Source organism: Astyanax mexicanus, chromosome 24 (genome assembly GCF_023375975.1).
Source record: "Astyanax mexicanus isolate ESR-SI-001 chromosome 24, AstMex3_surface, whole genome shotgun sequence".
NCBI classification, from domain to species: domain Eukaryota; kingdom Metazoa; phylum Chordata; class Actinopteri; order Characiformes; family Acestrorhamphidae; genus Astyanax; species Astyanax mexicanus.
In genome coordinates this window covers 14,714,332-14,730,727 of record NC_064431.1, presented here as the reverse complement: position 1 = coordinate 14,730,727, position 16,396 = coordinate 14,714,332, and the positions used below count along the sequence as shown (strand labels likewise).

Sequence of the window (16,396 nt, the reverse complement as noted above, 5' to 3'; positions counted from 1 at the left end):
CATAAAATGTTATTATGAGCCCAAACCCAATTTAAACCCAAATTTTTTTTTTATTAAGTAAAGTGCTAAAATTGAGCTTTTTAAAAACATTTTTGGGCTGTTTGAATGAGCAAAATCTGGTTAGAATGTTGTTAATTACATTACAACACTGAAGAAGCATAGACATATTAAAGAAAAATGTTTTTTTAAGAACAGCTACACACAGAACTGTAGTAGAATACTTGGCTAAGAATAGTAGAATACTAGGCTAAATTAATAAGCAAAGGTTTGGGTTTTAAACTTTTAAAGTAAAGTTGTATCAGCTCCTCAACTCTTTTGATTTCCATTTATGTAGGATGGCCCTCCCTCTCCCCATCACTCAGAATGAGCAATGTCAGAAAGCATGAATCTGATATGTGAGAATATCATTAGCCATTAGTAATTGCCATTCTCCTCCAAGCGTGTTGAGCTCCAGTAATGTTAACTTTGTTAGCAATAGCTTGACAAAAGTAATGTGATAAAGCTTCTTTACGTGTCTCTGAGGAACACCACTACCCTTTACCCTCAAAGTGCTGGTAGTGGATAGTGGGGCAGGCAAAGGTTGGGTGACGAGGCTCTTTTTGCCTAGTGGTGTTGGTCCACCAACTAGCACTAATTAAAATGGTTAATTTGAGTAAACTATTCAAAATAAATACCTCGAAACCAAAGTTGTATTAACTATGTAACTCTTTCATTTATTGACATCTGACAAAACAAACACAGAAGAATTCAGGTATACTCAGGTTCAGGTGATCTGTGGGTTTCAGTAAGACAGAAAGGACAGCAGCATATTAACCAGGAGGTGTTTAAACCAGTATGATACCAGGTACGTATGGATTAGTGGGACAGTATTAATAAACTTCTCACATGGAAAACACAGGAGCTGAACATACAGTCTAACCTTATCTAATCAAATCTAACGTTACACTGTAACCTAATATTTCTGTATTTTATTTGCACATAGAAAAGTAATCAGGGTGTTGTTTTCATATAAATGTCTTACTCAACTCTGTCCTGTAAACTATATGCACAAAAATATTGGGACTAGGCCAAATAAATCTGTTTAAGAATAGTCTAAAATCAAAAAACGCAGAGCTCCACAACTGCTGTTAGAAATGCCAAGGGGGACTGACTCCACACTAATGGTTACAGGCTTCAAATGGAAAACAAATTGAAATTTGTAGGTGTCCCAATACTTTTGTCCCAAAATTCATAAACATATCTGCTATAAAATATAATATGGCTCACAGTTCACACACACACAAATCTACATTTCTGAAAATCCATTTTTTTTTACTTGAGATGAAAGAATCCGGATGATTTGGCGGGAGGAGCCGCCAGCATGCTGGCCTGGTTCTTATGGGTAATGTGGATCTGCAGAGACAGAAATGAGCATTCAATAGTGTGTACAAATATTTACAGCATTCCCCCTGCTTCAGGAAAAACATTTTCCAGGACCTTTTCCATGACTTCAATACAGGAAAACATACATATCAAGTATAAACTGTTTCTACTGGATGTACTAGTGAACATTTATTACTAAATTATATGCAAATCTTTTCCATAAAATGCAAATTTCTGGGGGACCAGTCGTTAATCACTACATCTCACAGAAATAAACAAATCAGAAGCCAAAAACTTACATAAAACAAATAGAAAATTATTTAGTAAATATAAACACACTTACTGTGCATGGGGGCTGCATCCAAGGCTCACCATCAATCTGCATAGGCAAAGCTTTCTTTGTCCTACAATAAAAAGAGCAAACAAGAGAGCAGTTTATTACATTATAAAGAGTGGTGGATACAGTTTTACACTTTTTCTCCGCTGTATCCTGAGCTGCAGGCAGTTGTCTGCTCTGTGGAAGTGCAAGTGGCTTGTGGTTGGGTGCTGGTGCTTGACTTCCCTAAATCAGGCCCCTCCTAATGTGTGAAGCCCTTTGTGTTTTACACAGTGTTCCACTACCCCCTTAGTTTTTACTTCCTTTCTGTTTTCTCTTTTTCCAATGTTTAGGGATGCCTTGTTCCTCTTATTTGTCCCGGAGCTGCCTGGACTGGCTCTCTTCTAATGAATCCCTGAATGAACTCATTAATGCCATGCTCCATATCTGTACATATGGTTAATAAACGCGTTTAAAACTTTACACTAACATACCATAGCTGAGCATGAGAAGCAGATTTGTGCAACATTCATTGTGAAAATTTACATTGAATTTACATATTTTTTTTACGCAATTAGCTAAAGCCCTTTTCCAGAAAGACTTAATTCTATTAAAGAGGTGGACAATTTTCTCTGTTTTTACTGCTCTCTTTGTGTTTGTTCACCTTTCCTCCTCCACGCCTGTGCCATGCCCCATGTGGTCCTGTGTGTTCCACACGGGTCTCCGCCTTAAGTGTTTTCATCTGTGTTTAATTTTTAGCGCCGCCTCCCTCGTTAACTGTCCTCGGGTGTCCCCAGTTTCCTTTCCCACCTTGTGTCTGTATTCATAGTCCTGTGTTTCCTGTATCCTTTGTCGTTTCTTTTATGTCTTTATGTCTGTTAGGTTGTTGGTTTTCTTAGTTTCTACTCAGTGTATTCCTTGTTTCTATGTTTATTTCTCTTTATCTCTGGTTCTTTGTTTGTTTCATTATTTATATTAATAAAAATTAATTGCAATTGCATCCGCTCCACGAGTCCACTTCCTTCTCTTACACCTGACAGCTACGGTACAGCCAGCAGCACTTTTAGTTCTTGTGTTGTATGCCGATAGGACTCAATAGAGATGTCTTACATGCTGATTTATTCTACACATACTTGATCATTATCTGTGTTGTTTGGGCCAGCCGATGTCCTTTACTCTTCAGGCCGGTGTAAATCTGACCCATCTCTATGGCTCCTTCCAGTCCAACAACTTCTAGAAGTTTATCACTCATGTCTACAAAACAATAAGGACACAGAAAAAGTCAGTCATATCTGTATCTCAGTAAACTACATGTGAGGCCATTTGGTTTATAAAATTCACTGAATGGTTCAGCAGGCTAAGCGCTGCCACTATGATCAGGAGATCACCGGTTCGAATCCTGTTAATGTAGCTTGCCATTAACTACTCATCAGCCCTGAGAGAACACAATTGGCCTCAGGCGCTCTCACTCACTTGCTCACTCTCTCTCGGTCTCACACCCACTCACACCACACACACACTTAGGCACACACAGCTGATGGCACATTTCCTCTTTTAAAGATATGTTCGAATAAGCAGCTACAGCTACAATAAACTAGCATTTATTTTCTTCATTAAATCTCTGCACAGTGCAATATTCTCATTTAGGAAGCATCAAAACTACTCTGAGATATTAGAATACAGTACAAAACTCTAATATATACTTTGCATAATACTTTATTCATACACAAATCAAATACAGATCAGTCACAACATTAAAACCAGCTTCGTATATACATTACACTGTTCTTCAATACCATTATTATCACTATCTTGTTTCTGCTTCGCTTGTAGCTGGTTTTATTATTACCCTAACAACTTTAATATTAGATTTCTCTATGAATTATTATTTGATTACTATGCTTTATTTAAGTAAATAAAAAGTGTCATAGAACCTGTTAAATATCAAGATTCATTCTGGATCATAGCAAGTAGCAAGTAGTAATGCAATGAGGAAAAACAAATCCTGTACAAAAGAAAAAGACAACTATACAACTATAAGTATTCTTATTTAGAACATATACTTTATTATTCGTACTGTAATTCACACTTAAAATCCTTTAATTTTCCCCAAAATTGTCGGTGCCCCTTTTTAATCCGGTGCACCTTATGTATGAATTTTACTAGTCAGGTTGTAAGGAGCAGTAAAGCCACTCTACTGAAGTACACCGTTATACAGGAGTTGCAGCAGTATTAGCATTAGCCGCTAAACACTATTTCCCAATTCTCAGGTGAATATTATTGGCCTGTAGCTTGCTGCTAACCCCAGCTATCACTGGCATTTTCCCGATAACGATACTCTTGGCGATATGACCAAACACTGAATTAAAAAAATATATTTCAAGAATACACTACTGCAACAAAATTAAAATTAAATTTTATTATTGCATACATATTGCACACCCCTAACTGAGATTAAAAAATACAATACATTAAATGATCCAGAAGGTCACGATACTAATAATGCACTCCAAATATCTTCATATTCAGGATTAAAGTAAAATAAATGATACTGGACAGATATAATCTGTCTCTAGTAGATATATAATGGGAAATGAGAACAGTGTGAATTTTTATTTTGCTAAAAACAGTAAAAATGTAGTACCCTGTTGTGATAATTAGGAGTGGGTGATATGGCACAATATTTCAGCATATAATATTGTTCACAATACTCAAAAATGTTGCAGATATTATTGTGAACGATCTGATATGGCACACCTCTATATATGAGTATACGTATGTAGAAAAATCTTTATACATAGTACACTGAACATCACCCACCCTGTGAGCTCCTCTCCAGGACGTCGGTGTCAGTAATGACCTGTGGGCAGTGTCCTCCATCTTTATACACATCCTCAGTCTTCTTCGTTTCACCCCACAGGTTGGAGCCACCGTGCATGCTGGGAATATTCAGAACAGCGATTCCTTCCAGGGAGTGGCTGCTCAGATCCAGACGTACGCCACAGCACTGAGAATGACACAATTAGACATAAAGCTTATAAATTTGCTATTATTGAAAACTGTTTATTTTTCTTATTATTATTTTTGGCACATTATTATTATCTGCACATATTTTCTAGAATAAAAAATATGTGCACATATGTATAATTTAATCCATACCATATACATATTTTATAATTTTATGTAAATAGATTGAATAAAAAGATAAAAAATTTACGTTTGTAATTTTCTGACATTAAACCAAACATGACAAATCAGAAGCACAGACTGGAATCTGTCCATGTGGTATACAGCTCTAGAAAAAAATAAGAGACCACTCAATAATGTTTTTGCTTGATTTTACCAAATTGAAAACCTCTGGAATATAATCAGAAGGAAGATGGATGATCAGAAGCCATCAAACCAAGCTGAACTGCTTGAATTTTTGCACCAGGAGTGGCATACAGTTATCCAAAAGCAGTGTGTAAGACTGGTGGAAGAGAACATGCCAAGATTAATAAAATATTGATTTCTGAACTTTTAAAACTTTATGATTATGAACTTGTTTTTTTTTTTGTTGGTATTTCAAGCATTTCTCATTTTCTGCAAATAAATGCTTTAAATGTCAAAATTTTTATTTGGAATTTGGAAGAAATGTTGTCCGTAGTTTAAAGAATAAAACAACAATGTTCATTTTACTCAAACATAAACCTATAAACAGCAAAATTGAGAAACACACTCAGAAACTGAAGTGGTCTCTTTATTTTTTCCAGAGCTGTATATATTGATGTGATTAAAGTGATTGTATCTGTATTTTATAACGTAACTATGTACAGTATTAATAACATAACAATATAATAACATACTAAGTAATGTAAATAAAATGCAAAGCAAAACTAATAACTAATAACAATAAAACAGTCTAACTGTAGCTGAGCAGGTCTTACCTGAATAGTAAGGCATTCTCTGAGATTCTTGCAGGATGCTGATATGGTCTCAGAAGTGGCGAGCTCAAAATACCACAGCTTATTCTTCGCTCTTTGATAATAAGGTAGAAATATAAACACATAAAAAAACCCTTGTAAAGCAAATTCAGAAACCAAAATATTAAACTTAAATGTAATTTAAATACATTTAAAAGGAAAAATAATACAGATTACATAGAATTTGGTAAATGATAATTGTGTGTCATGTTTTAAGCTGTTAGCAGTAACATATAAAGTCAAATATAAAGTGTGTTCTTCTGTTTATTTAGAAACAGCTGGAAAAGATCTCTTATAAATTCACTGCCTGGCCCAAAAAAAGTCTCCACCTGGATTTAACTAAGTAAATGATGTGGGGTTGATGCTGCAGTTGGTCTGCAGGTTTAGGTTCAGCAACAGTATGTGCTGAAAGAATGAGATCAGCTGACTTCCTGAATATACTGAGTATAGACCAGGTTATTCCATCAATGGATTTTTTTCTTCCTTGATGGCACGGGCATATTCCAAAATAACAATGTCAGGATTCATGGGGCTGGAATTGTGAAAGAGTGATTCAGGGAGCATGAGATCATCATTTTCACACATGGATTGAGAGAGAGTTCACCACAGAGTCCAGACCTTAACCTCATTGAGAATCTTTGGGATGTGCTGGATGGAGAAGAGCTGCTTTGTGCAGTGGTCAGACTGCTGCATAATCTTGGTGAAAAATTAATGCAACACTGGATTGAAATAAATCTTGATACATTGCAGAAGCTTATTAAAACAATGCCACAGTGAATGCATGCAGCAATCAAAGCTAAAGATTTTTTTGGCCAGGCACTGCATCATTTAAACACATTTAAAAGGAAAAATAATACAGATAACATTAAATTTGGTAAATGATAATTATTTGGTCATGTTTTGAGCTATCAGCACTAAAATCTAAAGTAAAATATAGAGTCTCTGTTTAGGCTCTCTAAATATAATCAGAAATGAACAAATCAAACAATCACCTGCTGTTAAATTTCTGTGGGTGCTTTTCCCTCATGGTGTGGAACCGGTGGGCTATAGATGCGTCCTGTAGACAAACAGTAAAGAGTAACAATAAGAAATTTGTTTTAAAAAAAGAATAAAATTAAACAAATATATTAAAGTGGTTTAAAGCAGAAGATTCTTTAATGATGGTAATTATAGAACTCCATTCCTATATAGCCAAAAGCGCCTGAAGTTTAATTCTTTCGTCATGCAAAGGAGCTACAAGGCTAATGTTGCTAACAAGCATTCATAAATCTTATACACCACCAGTTTCATTTTTGGCCAAGCAACTGCCACAAAAAGAATAATGACATTAGTGAAGGCGACTACCTCGCTGTTTCATTGGATCTGTATTAGGGATGCACAAAATATAATTTCAGTATTATCATCATAAGGTGTGCATGTGCATTAGTCACATCGCAGGATAAGGCACCATTCTCATAATATCATTTATTTTTATATTGCAATATATTTAAATTGCAAACAAATGCAGATATTGTATATTTTGAACACTTGGGTCATGTATTAAGGAACATACCACACCGATGGAGAAGTAGTTGTTGATAATCTCACTGGGTAAAGGATCTCCAACTTCATTCTCATCATTTGGAACCACCTGCACCTTCCAGCGGTCCATCTTCATCACCACACTCTCCTCTATCTCCTTCAGGATTTCTGACAAATCAGATCCTTCATATCCTGCAACAAAAACATGTTCAGATCATCAAACAGACTAAATCAGGGGTATCCACACTTTTTTTGTTGGGGGCCAGAAGGAGAAATATATTTGACGTCAAGGGCCACAGATTTTGATATAAAACAAATAATGAAATATACCACTTTAAATAATAAATGTTCCTGATTATTTCATTTTCACAACATTTTACTTGACTTACTATCTTTATCTTTGACAGTGTTGTGTAAACTAAGATTTTTCAAATTGATGTTTAATTTCATGATGTCTCTTAATATTAAACTCCTTAATTACGGCAACTTTTAGACTCTTTGCCCCGTTTTTCTGCGCTAGAAATGTGCACTCTCTCCGCTTTTAGACTCTTTGCCCCGTTTTTCTGCGCTAGAAATGCGCACCCTCTCCGCTTTTAGACTCTTTGCCCCGTTTTTCTGCACTAGAAATGCGCACACTCTCTGCTTTTAGACTCTTTGGCCTGATTTTCTGCGTTAGAAATGCACACCCTCTCCGCTTTTAGACTCTTTTGTCCCGTTTTTTTGCGCTACAAATGCGCACCCTCTCTGCTTTTAGACTCTTTGGTCCGTTTCTGACACCTAGCGTTCAAACTTTGAATCTCACATTATAAAAACCTGCTTAACAGCGGGCCAACTTTCATTCTATTTCTAAAACACCTCGTGGGCCACTTCAAAACAGGAAACGGGCCGCAAATGGCCCGCAGGCCGTAGTTTGGACACCCCTGGACTAAATGAACATATTGTGGCTATCAATAAAAACCTTATATGTCACAATTGCAATGGTTTCAATGAAAGTCTGAGTAAAATGATTTTATGATATAAAGAACAACTGCCAGATTCACAATATGTCAAATTAAAATAGAGATTCAAGACTTTTGCATGACATGATGCTATTTAATGTCTCATAAATCAACATGCAACTTTGTGGAAATCTGCTTCTGTTGGGCTCCTGTAATGGAATCTTATACCCAATCACTTAGCATTGTTCTAAGTGGGGAGTGGGGTTATTGGCTGAGTAAAATTGGGAAGAACCATAAACCAGGTAAAAATTCATCCAATTTTATGTTTGAAATAAGTTGATTTACATTCCTGTAGAAAGCTCAAATTAGTTTTTTGGCTTGTTGGGTTGCAAGGTTAATTTTTAAAGACATTGTTTAGTTTTTATACTTGTTCGGTCCTACTAATACCATATCAGAGAAATTAACAATGCAAACCAAGCAAAGGTCCAGTTCTCAGAAAGTTATTTTATCAAATACATTGTTTGGTTTGGGCTAAATAATCCTTCTGGATACATTTCTGATGGTTTGCGCTAAAGGGTTGATCAAAACCATTTAGTGGCCACCACATAAACAAACAAATAAACAAATGATTGTAAATATTGTAAAGTTTTGTAGGAGAGAGTTCTTTACTTACCTCCTCCCCAGCGGAGACACCTGGCCAGATCATTTCCTGTACCCAGGGGTAGGATGGCTACAGGAGGATTTATTGCCATATCAGCTTTATCTGTTAAAAAAAATAATAATTAAGGGAATTTATGTGATGGAAAGAAAATTACAAACACATCGGTTTCCCTAAAAAGACGTTCTTACTATTTAAAGCATAAACATTTAAAACATTTTTTTTTAAAACATACAATTTATTTGGGAATCTTGTTACATCTTGAGAACAATGTTCAAGAATCAGTGAGAAAGTTGAAGTTGCACCGGGGCTGGATACTTCAACAAGACAACGACCCTAAACACTAAACACTGCTCACAATCTACTAAAGTACAACGTTCTGGAATGATCATCTCAGATCATCTCAGTCCCCAGACCTGAATATTATTAAAAATCTATGTTGTGGTTTAAAGCGGGCTGTTCATGATCATAAACCATCAAACCTGACTGAACTGGAGATGTTTTGTAAATAAGAATGATCCAAAATACCTTCAACCAGAAGCTTTTAGATGCTGTTATTTTTGCAAAAGGAGGATCTACTAAATATTGATGTATTGTTTCTGTTGGGGTGCCAAAATGTATGCACCTGCCTAATTTTGTTTAAAGAAGTATTGCACACTTTCTGTAAATCCTAAAAACTTAATTTACCTTCTTAAAAATCACTGTGTTCGTCTGCTATATGATATATTTAATTGAAATTGATGATCTGAACAACCAATGACTTATAAAGGAAAATCGTGAAAACCTTTCATACCACTGTATTTGTTACCTCAGTATTCATTGTTTACAGTTCACAATTATTGTAAAGTAAACAGCAAAATTGTATTTGTATTTTACTAGGGCATATGGTGCAGCAGTCAAAAAAAAACATCAATCTATCCGTAGCTCTCTTTATGAAATGTTTTATTACTTATTTATTTTCTTGTATTCTTGTTATTGCTTACCTATAATTTCGTTTTTACTCATATTTTATTCATATTCATAGTTTTTAGATAATTCTGAATGTTTCTATCACAATGATACTGCAGAAGTAAGTATGTAGCAATTGGTTTTCAGGGGTAGGTGTGCAGTTGTGTGTTCCTACCGATGGCATCCAGGACCCAGCCCACAGTGCCGTCACCTCCACACACCAGGATCTTGTACTTCTGAAGATTCCGGAAGAAGTGAAGTCTAGAACATAAAACTACATGTAAACACACTAAGCATCCTATTTAAAGCTGTTATCAGATATTGTTTTGTTGAGATCTATAGAGAAGATCTTACCCCGGGTTTGGTCCTCCGTTTGAGAGATTGTAGACTTGCCGTGGATTCAGGAGATACTGAAACTTTCTCAGCACCCTGCAGCACAGAGAATAGCATTATACACCCGGCCACTTTATTAGAAACACGTCTATCACAGCTTAAAGCTTCATGCAGATATACAATGGAGGTGTTTATAATAAAGTCTAACCTGCCCCCCTGTTTTCCTCCACTTTTGGGATTCACAAACACCAGTAAAGGGTTTGAGTAATGAACTGGGAATATCTGTGGAAAAAAAAGAAAGACAAAGAAAAACAAAGAGTGTGTACATTTATTTAATATATGATTATTTTTGATCTAAAATATGGATGTGTTGTCCAGTGCAGCATTTCTGATTGGTTACCTGCAGGAAGTGTCCATCAGAGGTGATGTTTGCCAGGTCGCTCTCTTCCAGACAGTGAGATCCACCATCCTTCTGTAGTAAAGACAGACAGTGGACTATATTGAGACTCCGCCCACAAATGTGTTTTCACTTTTCACTACCCAATTAACCAACCTTAGCAACAAATGCTATATGTAGATACTGTGACATACACTATTCATCAGTTAAAGCAGGGTTCTTGCACCATTTTAAAGACTTTTTTAAGATCTTGATAAATATAATTGAAGACCCCAAAAGGTAGTCATAATTTCTAATTATCATAATAATAATAATAATAGTAATAATAATAATAATAATAATAATAATAATAATAATAATAATAATAATAATAATAAACATGAAAAACATTATACAGTATCTTTTTTATTAATAATTATCAATGTCTATTCATCATTGTCTGATTTGGCTACAAATGTGGTGCCTGATAAAAACCCACAAAAACAAACTAATAAAGCGTGCAGATTTTGGTTTGTACAACGGGTAGGGTGGGATCAAGTGGTGCTTGCCATGCACAAAGTGGTTAAAAACTGCCACATTCCAGAACAGCTGCCTAAAATTATTTATTTACTATAGTTTTAGTTAAGACTTTAGTTAAGACATTCCAGTTAGCTAGCTTGCTGCTAACATTCGTATGTTAGCTAGCTGGCCGTTACAGTTAGGTAGCCTGCTGCTTAAATTAGCTAGCTTTCCCCTAATCTTAGTTCTCTTCCCAGACATCCCAAGTTGCAAAATCAACCAACTCCCCAAATGATAACGAAACTTTAATTTTATATTAATTAATTTTACGTTTTTTTTTTTTTTTTTTAATAAAATTTAGAGTATTCAGAGTTGAAATGAAATGAGTTTTATCTTTTTTCTTTTTGGAAGACCCTGCCTCTGCTTTCCTGCCTATGCTTTTTTTTATTTGACAAAAACTGACAGTAACAATATCACAAGAAATTGCACAAAATCAAAAACATTTCATATCATATTACAATAATTATTAATATTGCCTCTGCCATGATCTGCTTTCTCTCACTCTCTGAACAAATCCCGTCCGGGAGGGGGGAAAAACACTGCCCGCCCACACTAAAAACTGATTGGCTGTCTCGCAGACTCTTTGCAGAGAACAGGCCAATCAGAACCCTCTCTGTTTTGTCTCTCTCCTTCCCACACTCGATTAGAGAAAAAAAGCCTGTGGCCTGTGTGCGCATTTGGGGCACTCGTTCTGAATTCCGGGAGATTATATGTGACTTGCGGGCATCCGGGAGCCACTACCGAAATGCGGGAGACTCCCGCAGCTTCAGGGAGACTTGGTTTGTCTGTCTTCCCGGTAGCTTAGCTAACTCACCAGTAAGGTCAGTGTGTTAGCTAGCTCGCCGATAACCCTAGTTCTCTTCCCAGCAGCTTAGCTAACTCTCCGGTAAGGTCAATATGTTAGCTAGCTCTCTGCTAACCTCTCCTCGGTAGCATAGCTAGCTCACCGCTAATGTTAGTTAGCTTGCTGCTAACCTTAGTTCTCTCCTCTGTAGCATAGCTAGCTCACTACTAATGTTAGCTAGCTCACCGCTAACCTTAGTTCTCTCTTTGGTAACGTAGCTAGCTCGCCGCTAACATTAGTATGCTAGCTAGCTCGGCGCTAATGCTAACTAGCTCTCCACTAATGTTTTTCACCGGATAAGATGTTCATGGTGGGCTACTGTGTTTTCCCACCAGCATTAAAAGCACCATCTGAAAATTTTATAATTTAATAAAAGTCATGATCAGTAGAGTCACAAGCACATAATGTTGCTGCCTGGAAAGGCACAAATGCGAACCAGTCTGTCTTCTTTTCCCACACATTCCGGCCACGTCTCCTTCACGTATACAGCATGTACTTCCATCTACATTATGTGCTAGTCACTCTATCATAACTTTAACATTGTGGCACTCAGAAACGCAGATTATGCTACAGGTTGTAAACAGTGGTATTTAATAAACTTATTGTGCACTTTTAAAGTTCTTAATGCCTCATTTTAAATGTCAGGGCTCTTCGGATTCCACTTTGAGACTGGATAACAGTGTAAAAAGTGATATATCTACAAAAAAAATATGCCCGTATCACCCAGTCTACAGGGTGTTTGGACAAACAGACTAAATTTCCTGGATCTTGTAAACTGCTGGAGAGCGGAATTCAACAAAAGTTAGTACTTTTTACCTTGTTTTACTACACCCAAAGTCAATTTCACACAGAATTCTCATTAAAGGTCAATTGTTCAGCTGTCACTTGACTGCTCTGCTGAAAAAGCTTAGAAAAATGCCCTGGATGCTGTTGGTGGACTATTTCCAGTCTAACAGTGACTCTAATATGTTTAAGAACTCCAGGAGCACTGCTGTGTCTGATCCACTCATACCACCACAACACACACAACAAATACAATATGATCAGTACGGTCAGTGGAGCTGAAATATGTATAATAGGTGTAGAAGCAAGGTCATGAGGTTTGATTTGGTCCATTTTAATAACACTCATTGATGTACAATAAGGTCAAGTGGGGTCAGCTGAGATACCTTGTTTACAGAACAGATGGCCCAAGGTGGCAGGACATGATCTTTCAGAGGCCCACAGTCACAGTTCACCGAGCCCACCGACACACACTCATTGTGGCGCTGAAACCAAAAGCAGAAACTATGAGAACTAAGCTGGACTGTTGGGTATTCAAACACATTTACAAAAGTTTATATATATATATAAATAAATATAGTTATACTAAACAGCTCTGGAAAATAATAAGAGACCACTTAAACATTATGAGTTTCTTTGATTTTACCAAATTGAAAACCTCTGGAATATAATCAAGAGGAAGATGGATGATCACAAGCCATCAAACCAAGCTGAACTGCTTGAATTTTTGCACCAGGAGTGTTATAAATTTATCCAAAAGCAATGTGTAAGACTGGTGGAGGAGAACATGCAAAGATGCATGACAAGTGTGATTAAAAAACAGGGTTATTCCACCAAATATTAATTCCTGAACTCTTAAAACTTTATGAATATAAATTTGTTTTCCTTGCATTATTTGAGGTCTGAATATTTTTATTTGGAATTTGGAAGAAATGTCTGTAGTTTATAGAATAAAACAGCAATGTTCATTTTACTTAAACATATACCCTATAAATAGCAAAATCAGAGAAACTGATTTAGTATATATTTATATATAACCATTCTAGGTTAGTTTAGTATAGAATCATCAGCAGTTGTTGGCTTGCTTACAGGCTCAAAATGGCCAAAAAGGAACAACTTTCTTTAGAGACCCGTCAGTATATTTTTGTGATAAAAAAGGAAGGCTACTAAATGTGAGATATTGCAAAAAAACTGAAAATATCTTAGCATGCTGTTAACTACTTCTTTCAGAGACTATCACAAACTGGTTTTAACAAAAAGAGAAAAAGGAGTGGGAGGCCCCGGTGCACAACTGTGCAAGAAAATAGTTATTTTCGAGTGTGCCATTCAAGACAAAAAACCCTTAGAGGTTGTCAAATTTGACAACTGCAGTAAACTGCAGTAAACTGAAACAATCATACACTAGTGTCAGCATCAACAGTGAAGAGTTGACTTCAGGATGGTGGACTTCATGTGAGAACTGCCAAGAAAAAATTATACCTCACACTGGCCAATAAAAAGTAAAGGCTGCAATGGACCAATGTGAAAAGACATTAGATACTGGAAGATGGGTGTTGTGTGTTGAGTTGTGGACAAACGTGTCCGAATTTGAGGTCTTTGGATCAAAGAAAATGTACACATGTACAGTAATTGGACGAAACACACTCTATGTACATGTACTGTTCGTCCTGCTCACCGTGAGGTGGCACCACACACAGCGCTTCCCCGCCAGAGCTTTGATCTTCTTGTGGCAGATCTCACACTTGCTGGAGTCACAGTCAGCGCTGACCCAGGCATGGACGGCAAGCTGAGGAACACAGCATAACAACAATAACTAATATTATCTGTGTTTCTTTAAAACTCCAAGGATCCTATCATACATTCCTGTAAATGAAATTCACATTGCGATGCTCATTGCTATCTTAAAACCCGTCAAAATCTGTTTTCACACTTTGCGTCTGCATCATTTTCATCGTTACAAGCAACTAGGCTTGTGAATATATCTAAACTGATGGGTGTAGTGGTCTCAAAATGAGGTGTATTCAGGAACATTTATGGCATATTGCTATCTTTATGGCGCCACATCAATGTCAAAATTTGGGGGCGCAAAAGGAGCAGGTGAAAAAAAATTACCTTTGTGTTTTAACATTTTGCGTGAGTAAATTTACTTCTCGCAAGTGCAAATGTGAAACCTGCGAGCAAAGAAAAGAAGATTGTGTGCACACAAGGGGTGTAACGGTACAGAAAATTCACGGTTCGGTTCTCACCTTGGTATAAACCCAATGGTTTGGTACTTTTTTGGTAAGTTTTCGGTGTGTTTTTGGTATGGTAGGTGAAAAAAAGAGGCTGATCATTCTGTATAGGGGCATTATGTGTTTTTTTTGGGATGGAACGGGGCTCGAGCACTTTTATTAAATGCTTGAAACCAGGGTTCTCTCTCCATCTTTGGATCTTGTTGGAACAAACAAACAGTGAGCATGATTGTGGCGCTTTATAAAGAAAAAAAAAACAACAGCATTACTTTAAACTGCTTAAACTACAAATATCCTAAGCATATTACTGGATACATTTCAGTGTTTGAGTTCTTTTTAGGAAATATCAGCATTAGATTGTAAAAAATGTATTATATTAGTGGTGTCAGTCATTTAAAATGAATTAAAATACTTTTAATGTTGGAATTTTCCAGTATTATTGTGAGGGGACAGTAATAATAGTGTAATGTGGTTCAGGTCTGGCAGACTAGATCATTTTTACTGTATTATAATATCTCAGAGTAGAGAGAGAGACAGACAGACAGACACATAGAGAGAGAAATAGCGCAAGTAAGAGCGAGCGAGAGAGAGACAGTACAAGCCCCTGACCCTGCGTTCATACCGGAAAGCGACAGGCGACTATTAGTTTCCTATGGCAGGGTGCGATTTCACTAACGCCGTCTCTCTCTCTCTCTTAGCGACGGTGTGAGGACAATTTGAATCATCTGCATTTCTGCATTTCATCTCTCTACTTTTGTGCTCCGGAGTTCGATGCACAATTTCTAGTCAGAGCTAAACTTCTTAGGACATTAGCGAGTTGCTAATAGCAACTGCCTGTATGTCTCACCCCGATCTCTTCTTTGGATGTGATGAAGGTGGCAGCGCAGGGAGAGTGGTACTTGTTGGCACAGTGGCTGTGGACCGTACATTTACAGACTGAAACATAGGAGAGAAAAAGGAGAGAAATAAGACACAGAAAGATAAATTTTTCATAATTTAAAGAAGAACTACAGTGTAAAATGGACTCTGTTGAATAACCCACCTCCGCTCTCCTACAGCTTTCCAAGATTCAGTAATTTTGTGCTTTTTGCCCAGCATTCTTTACAACGGGCACTTCAGGACATCCATTTTCCCCTGCAGATAAATCGCTTTTTTACACGGTTATTTAGGCTCAAAGTAGCTCCACACCTCATTGGTAGAATCCAAAGAGAACTGACATTTAAAACGAGGCATTAAGAACTTGCACAAGAGCACAAGAAGCTTTTTCAAATCCACTGTTTACAACATTTCCCATTTGGCCACCAGAGGGCGCCTACAGCACTACATTCAACCAGCCCTGTTGAGCTAGACTGGGTTTAGATAGACTGCATACATGCCTTGTACTTGTATCAATCAAATGAATAAAATTGTGAATTAAAGGAGAACTCCAGCATAAAATTGATTTTGCTGTAGTAAAACATGATAAAGAGTACTAACCTTTGTTGAATAGCCCACCTCCGCTCTCCCACAATCACTGTACTGAGCATGACTTTACTTTATGCTACA

The 16,396-nt window shown here is 36.8% G+C and overlaps 1 protein-coding gene across 2 annotated transcripts in view; it reads right to left on the bottom strand.

The window, feature by feature from the left end:
• Positions 1 to 687: 687 nt before the first annotated feature.
• Positions 688 to 16,396, bottom strand: part of dgkab (diacylglycerol kinase, alpha b) — a 64,274-nt gene continuing 48,565 nt past the window's right edge. For both annotated transcript variants that reach the window (XM_022682419.2, XM_049471697.1), the window contains 15 exons: positions 15,699 to 15,787; positions 14,296 to 14,406; positions 13,007 to 13,105; positions 10,439 to 10,510; positions 10,247 to 10,320; positions 10,060 to 10,134; positions 9,881 to 9,966; positions 8,773 to 8,862; positions 7,193 to 7,353; positions 6,633 to 6,697; positions 5,605 to 5,695; positions 4,499 to 4,685; positions 2,812 to 2,932; positions 1,706 to 1,766; positions 688 to 1,392 (listed from right to left, as the gene is read on the bottom strand). In XM_022682419.2, the coding sequence (XP_022538140.1) occupies positions 1,312 to 1,392; positions 1,706 to 1,766; positions 2,812 to 2,932; positions 4,499 to 4,685; positions 5,605 to 5,695; positions 6,633 to 6,697; positions 7,193 to 7,353; positions 8,773 to 8,862; positions 9,881 to 9,966; positions 10,060 to 10,134; positions 10,247 to 10,320; positions 10,439 to 10,510; positions 13,007 to 13,105; positions 14,296 to 14,406; positions 15,699 to 15,787 (1,463 nt within the window). In that variant the 3' untranslated portion in view covers positions 688 to 1,311. The remainder of the gene's footprint in view (positions 1,393 to 1,705; positions 1,767 to 2,811; positions 2,933 to 4,498; positions 4,686 to 5,604; positions 5,696 to 6,632; positions 6,698 to 7,192; positions 7,354 to 8,772; positions 8,863 to 9,880; positions 9,967 to 10,059; positions 10,135 to 10,246; positions 10,321 to 10,438; positions 10,511 to 13,006; positions 13,106 to 14,295; positions 14,407 to 15,698; positions 15,788 to 16,396) is intronic.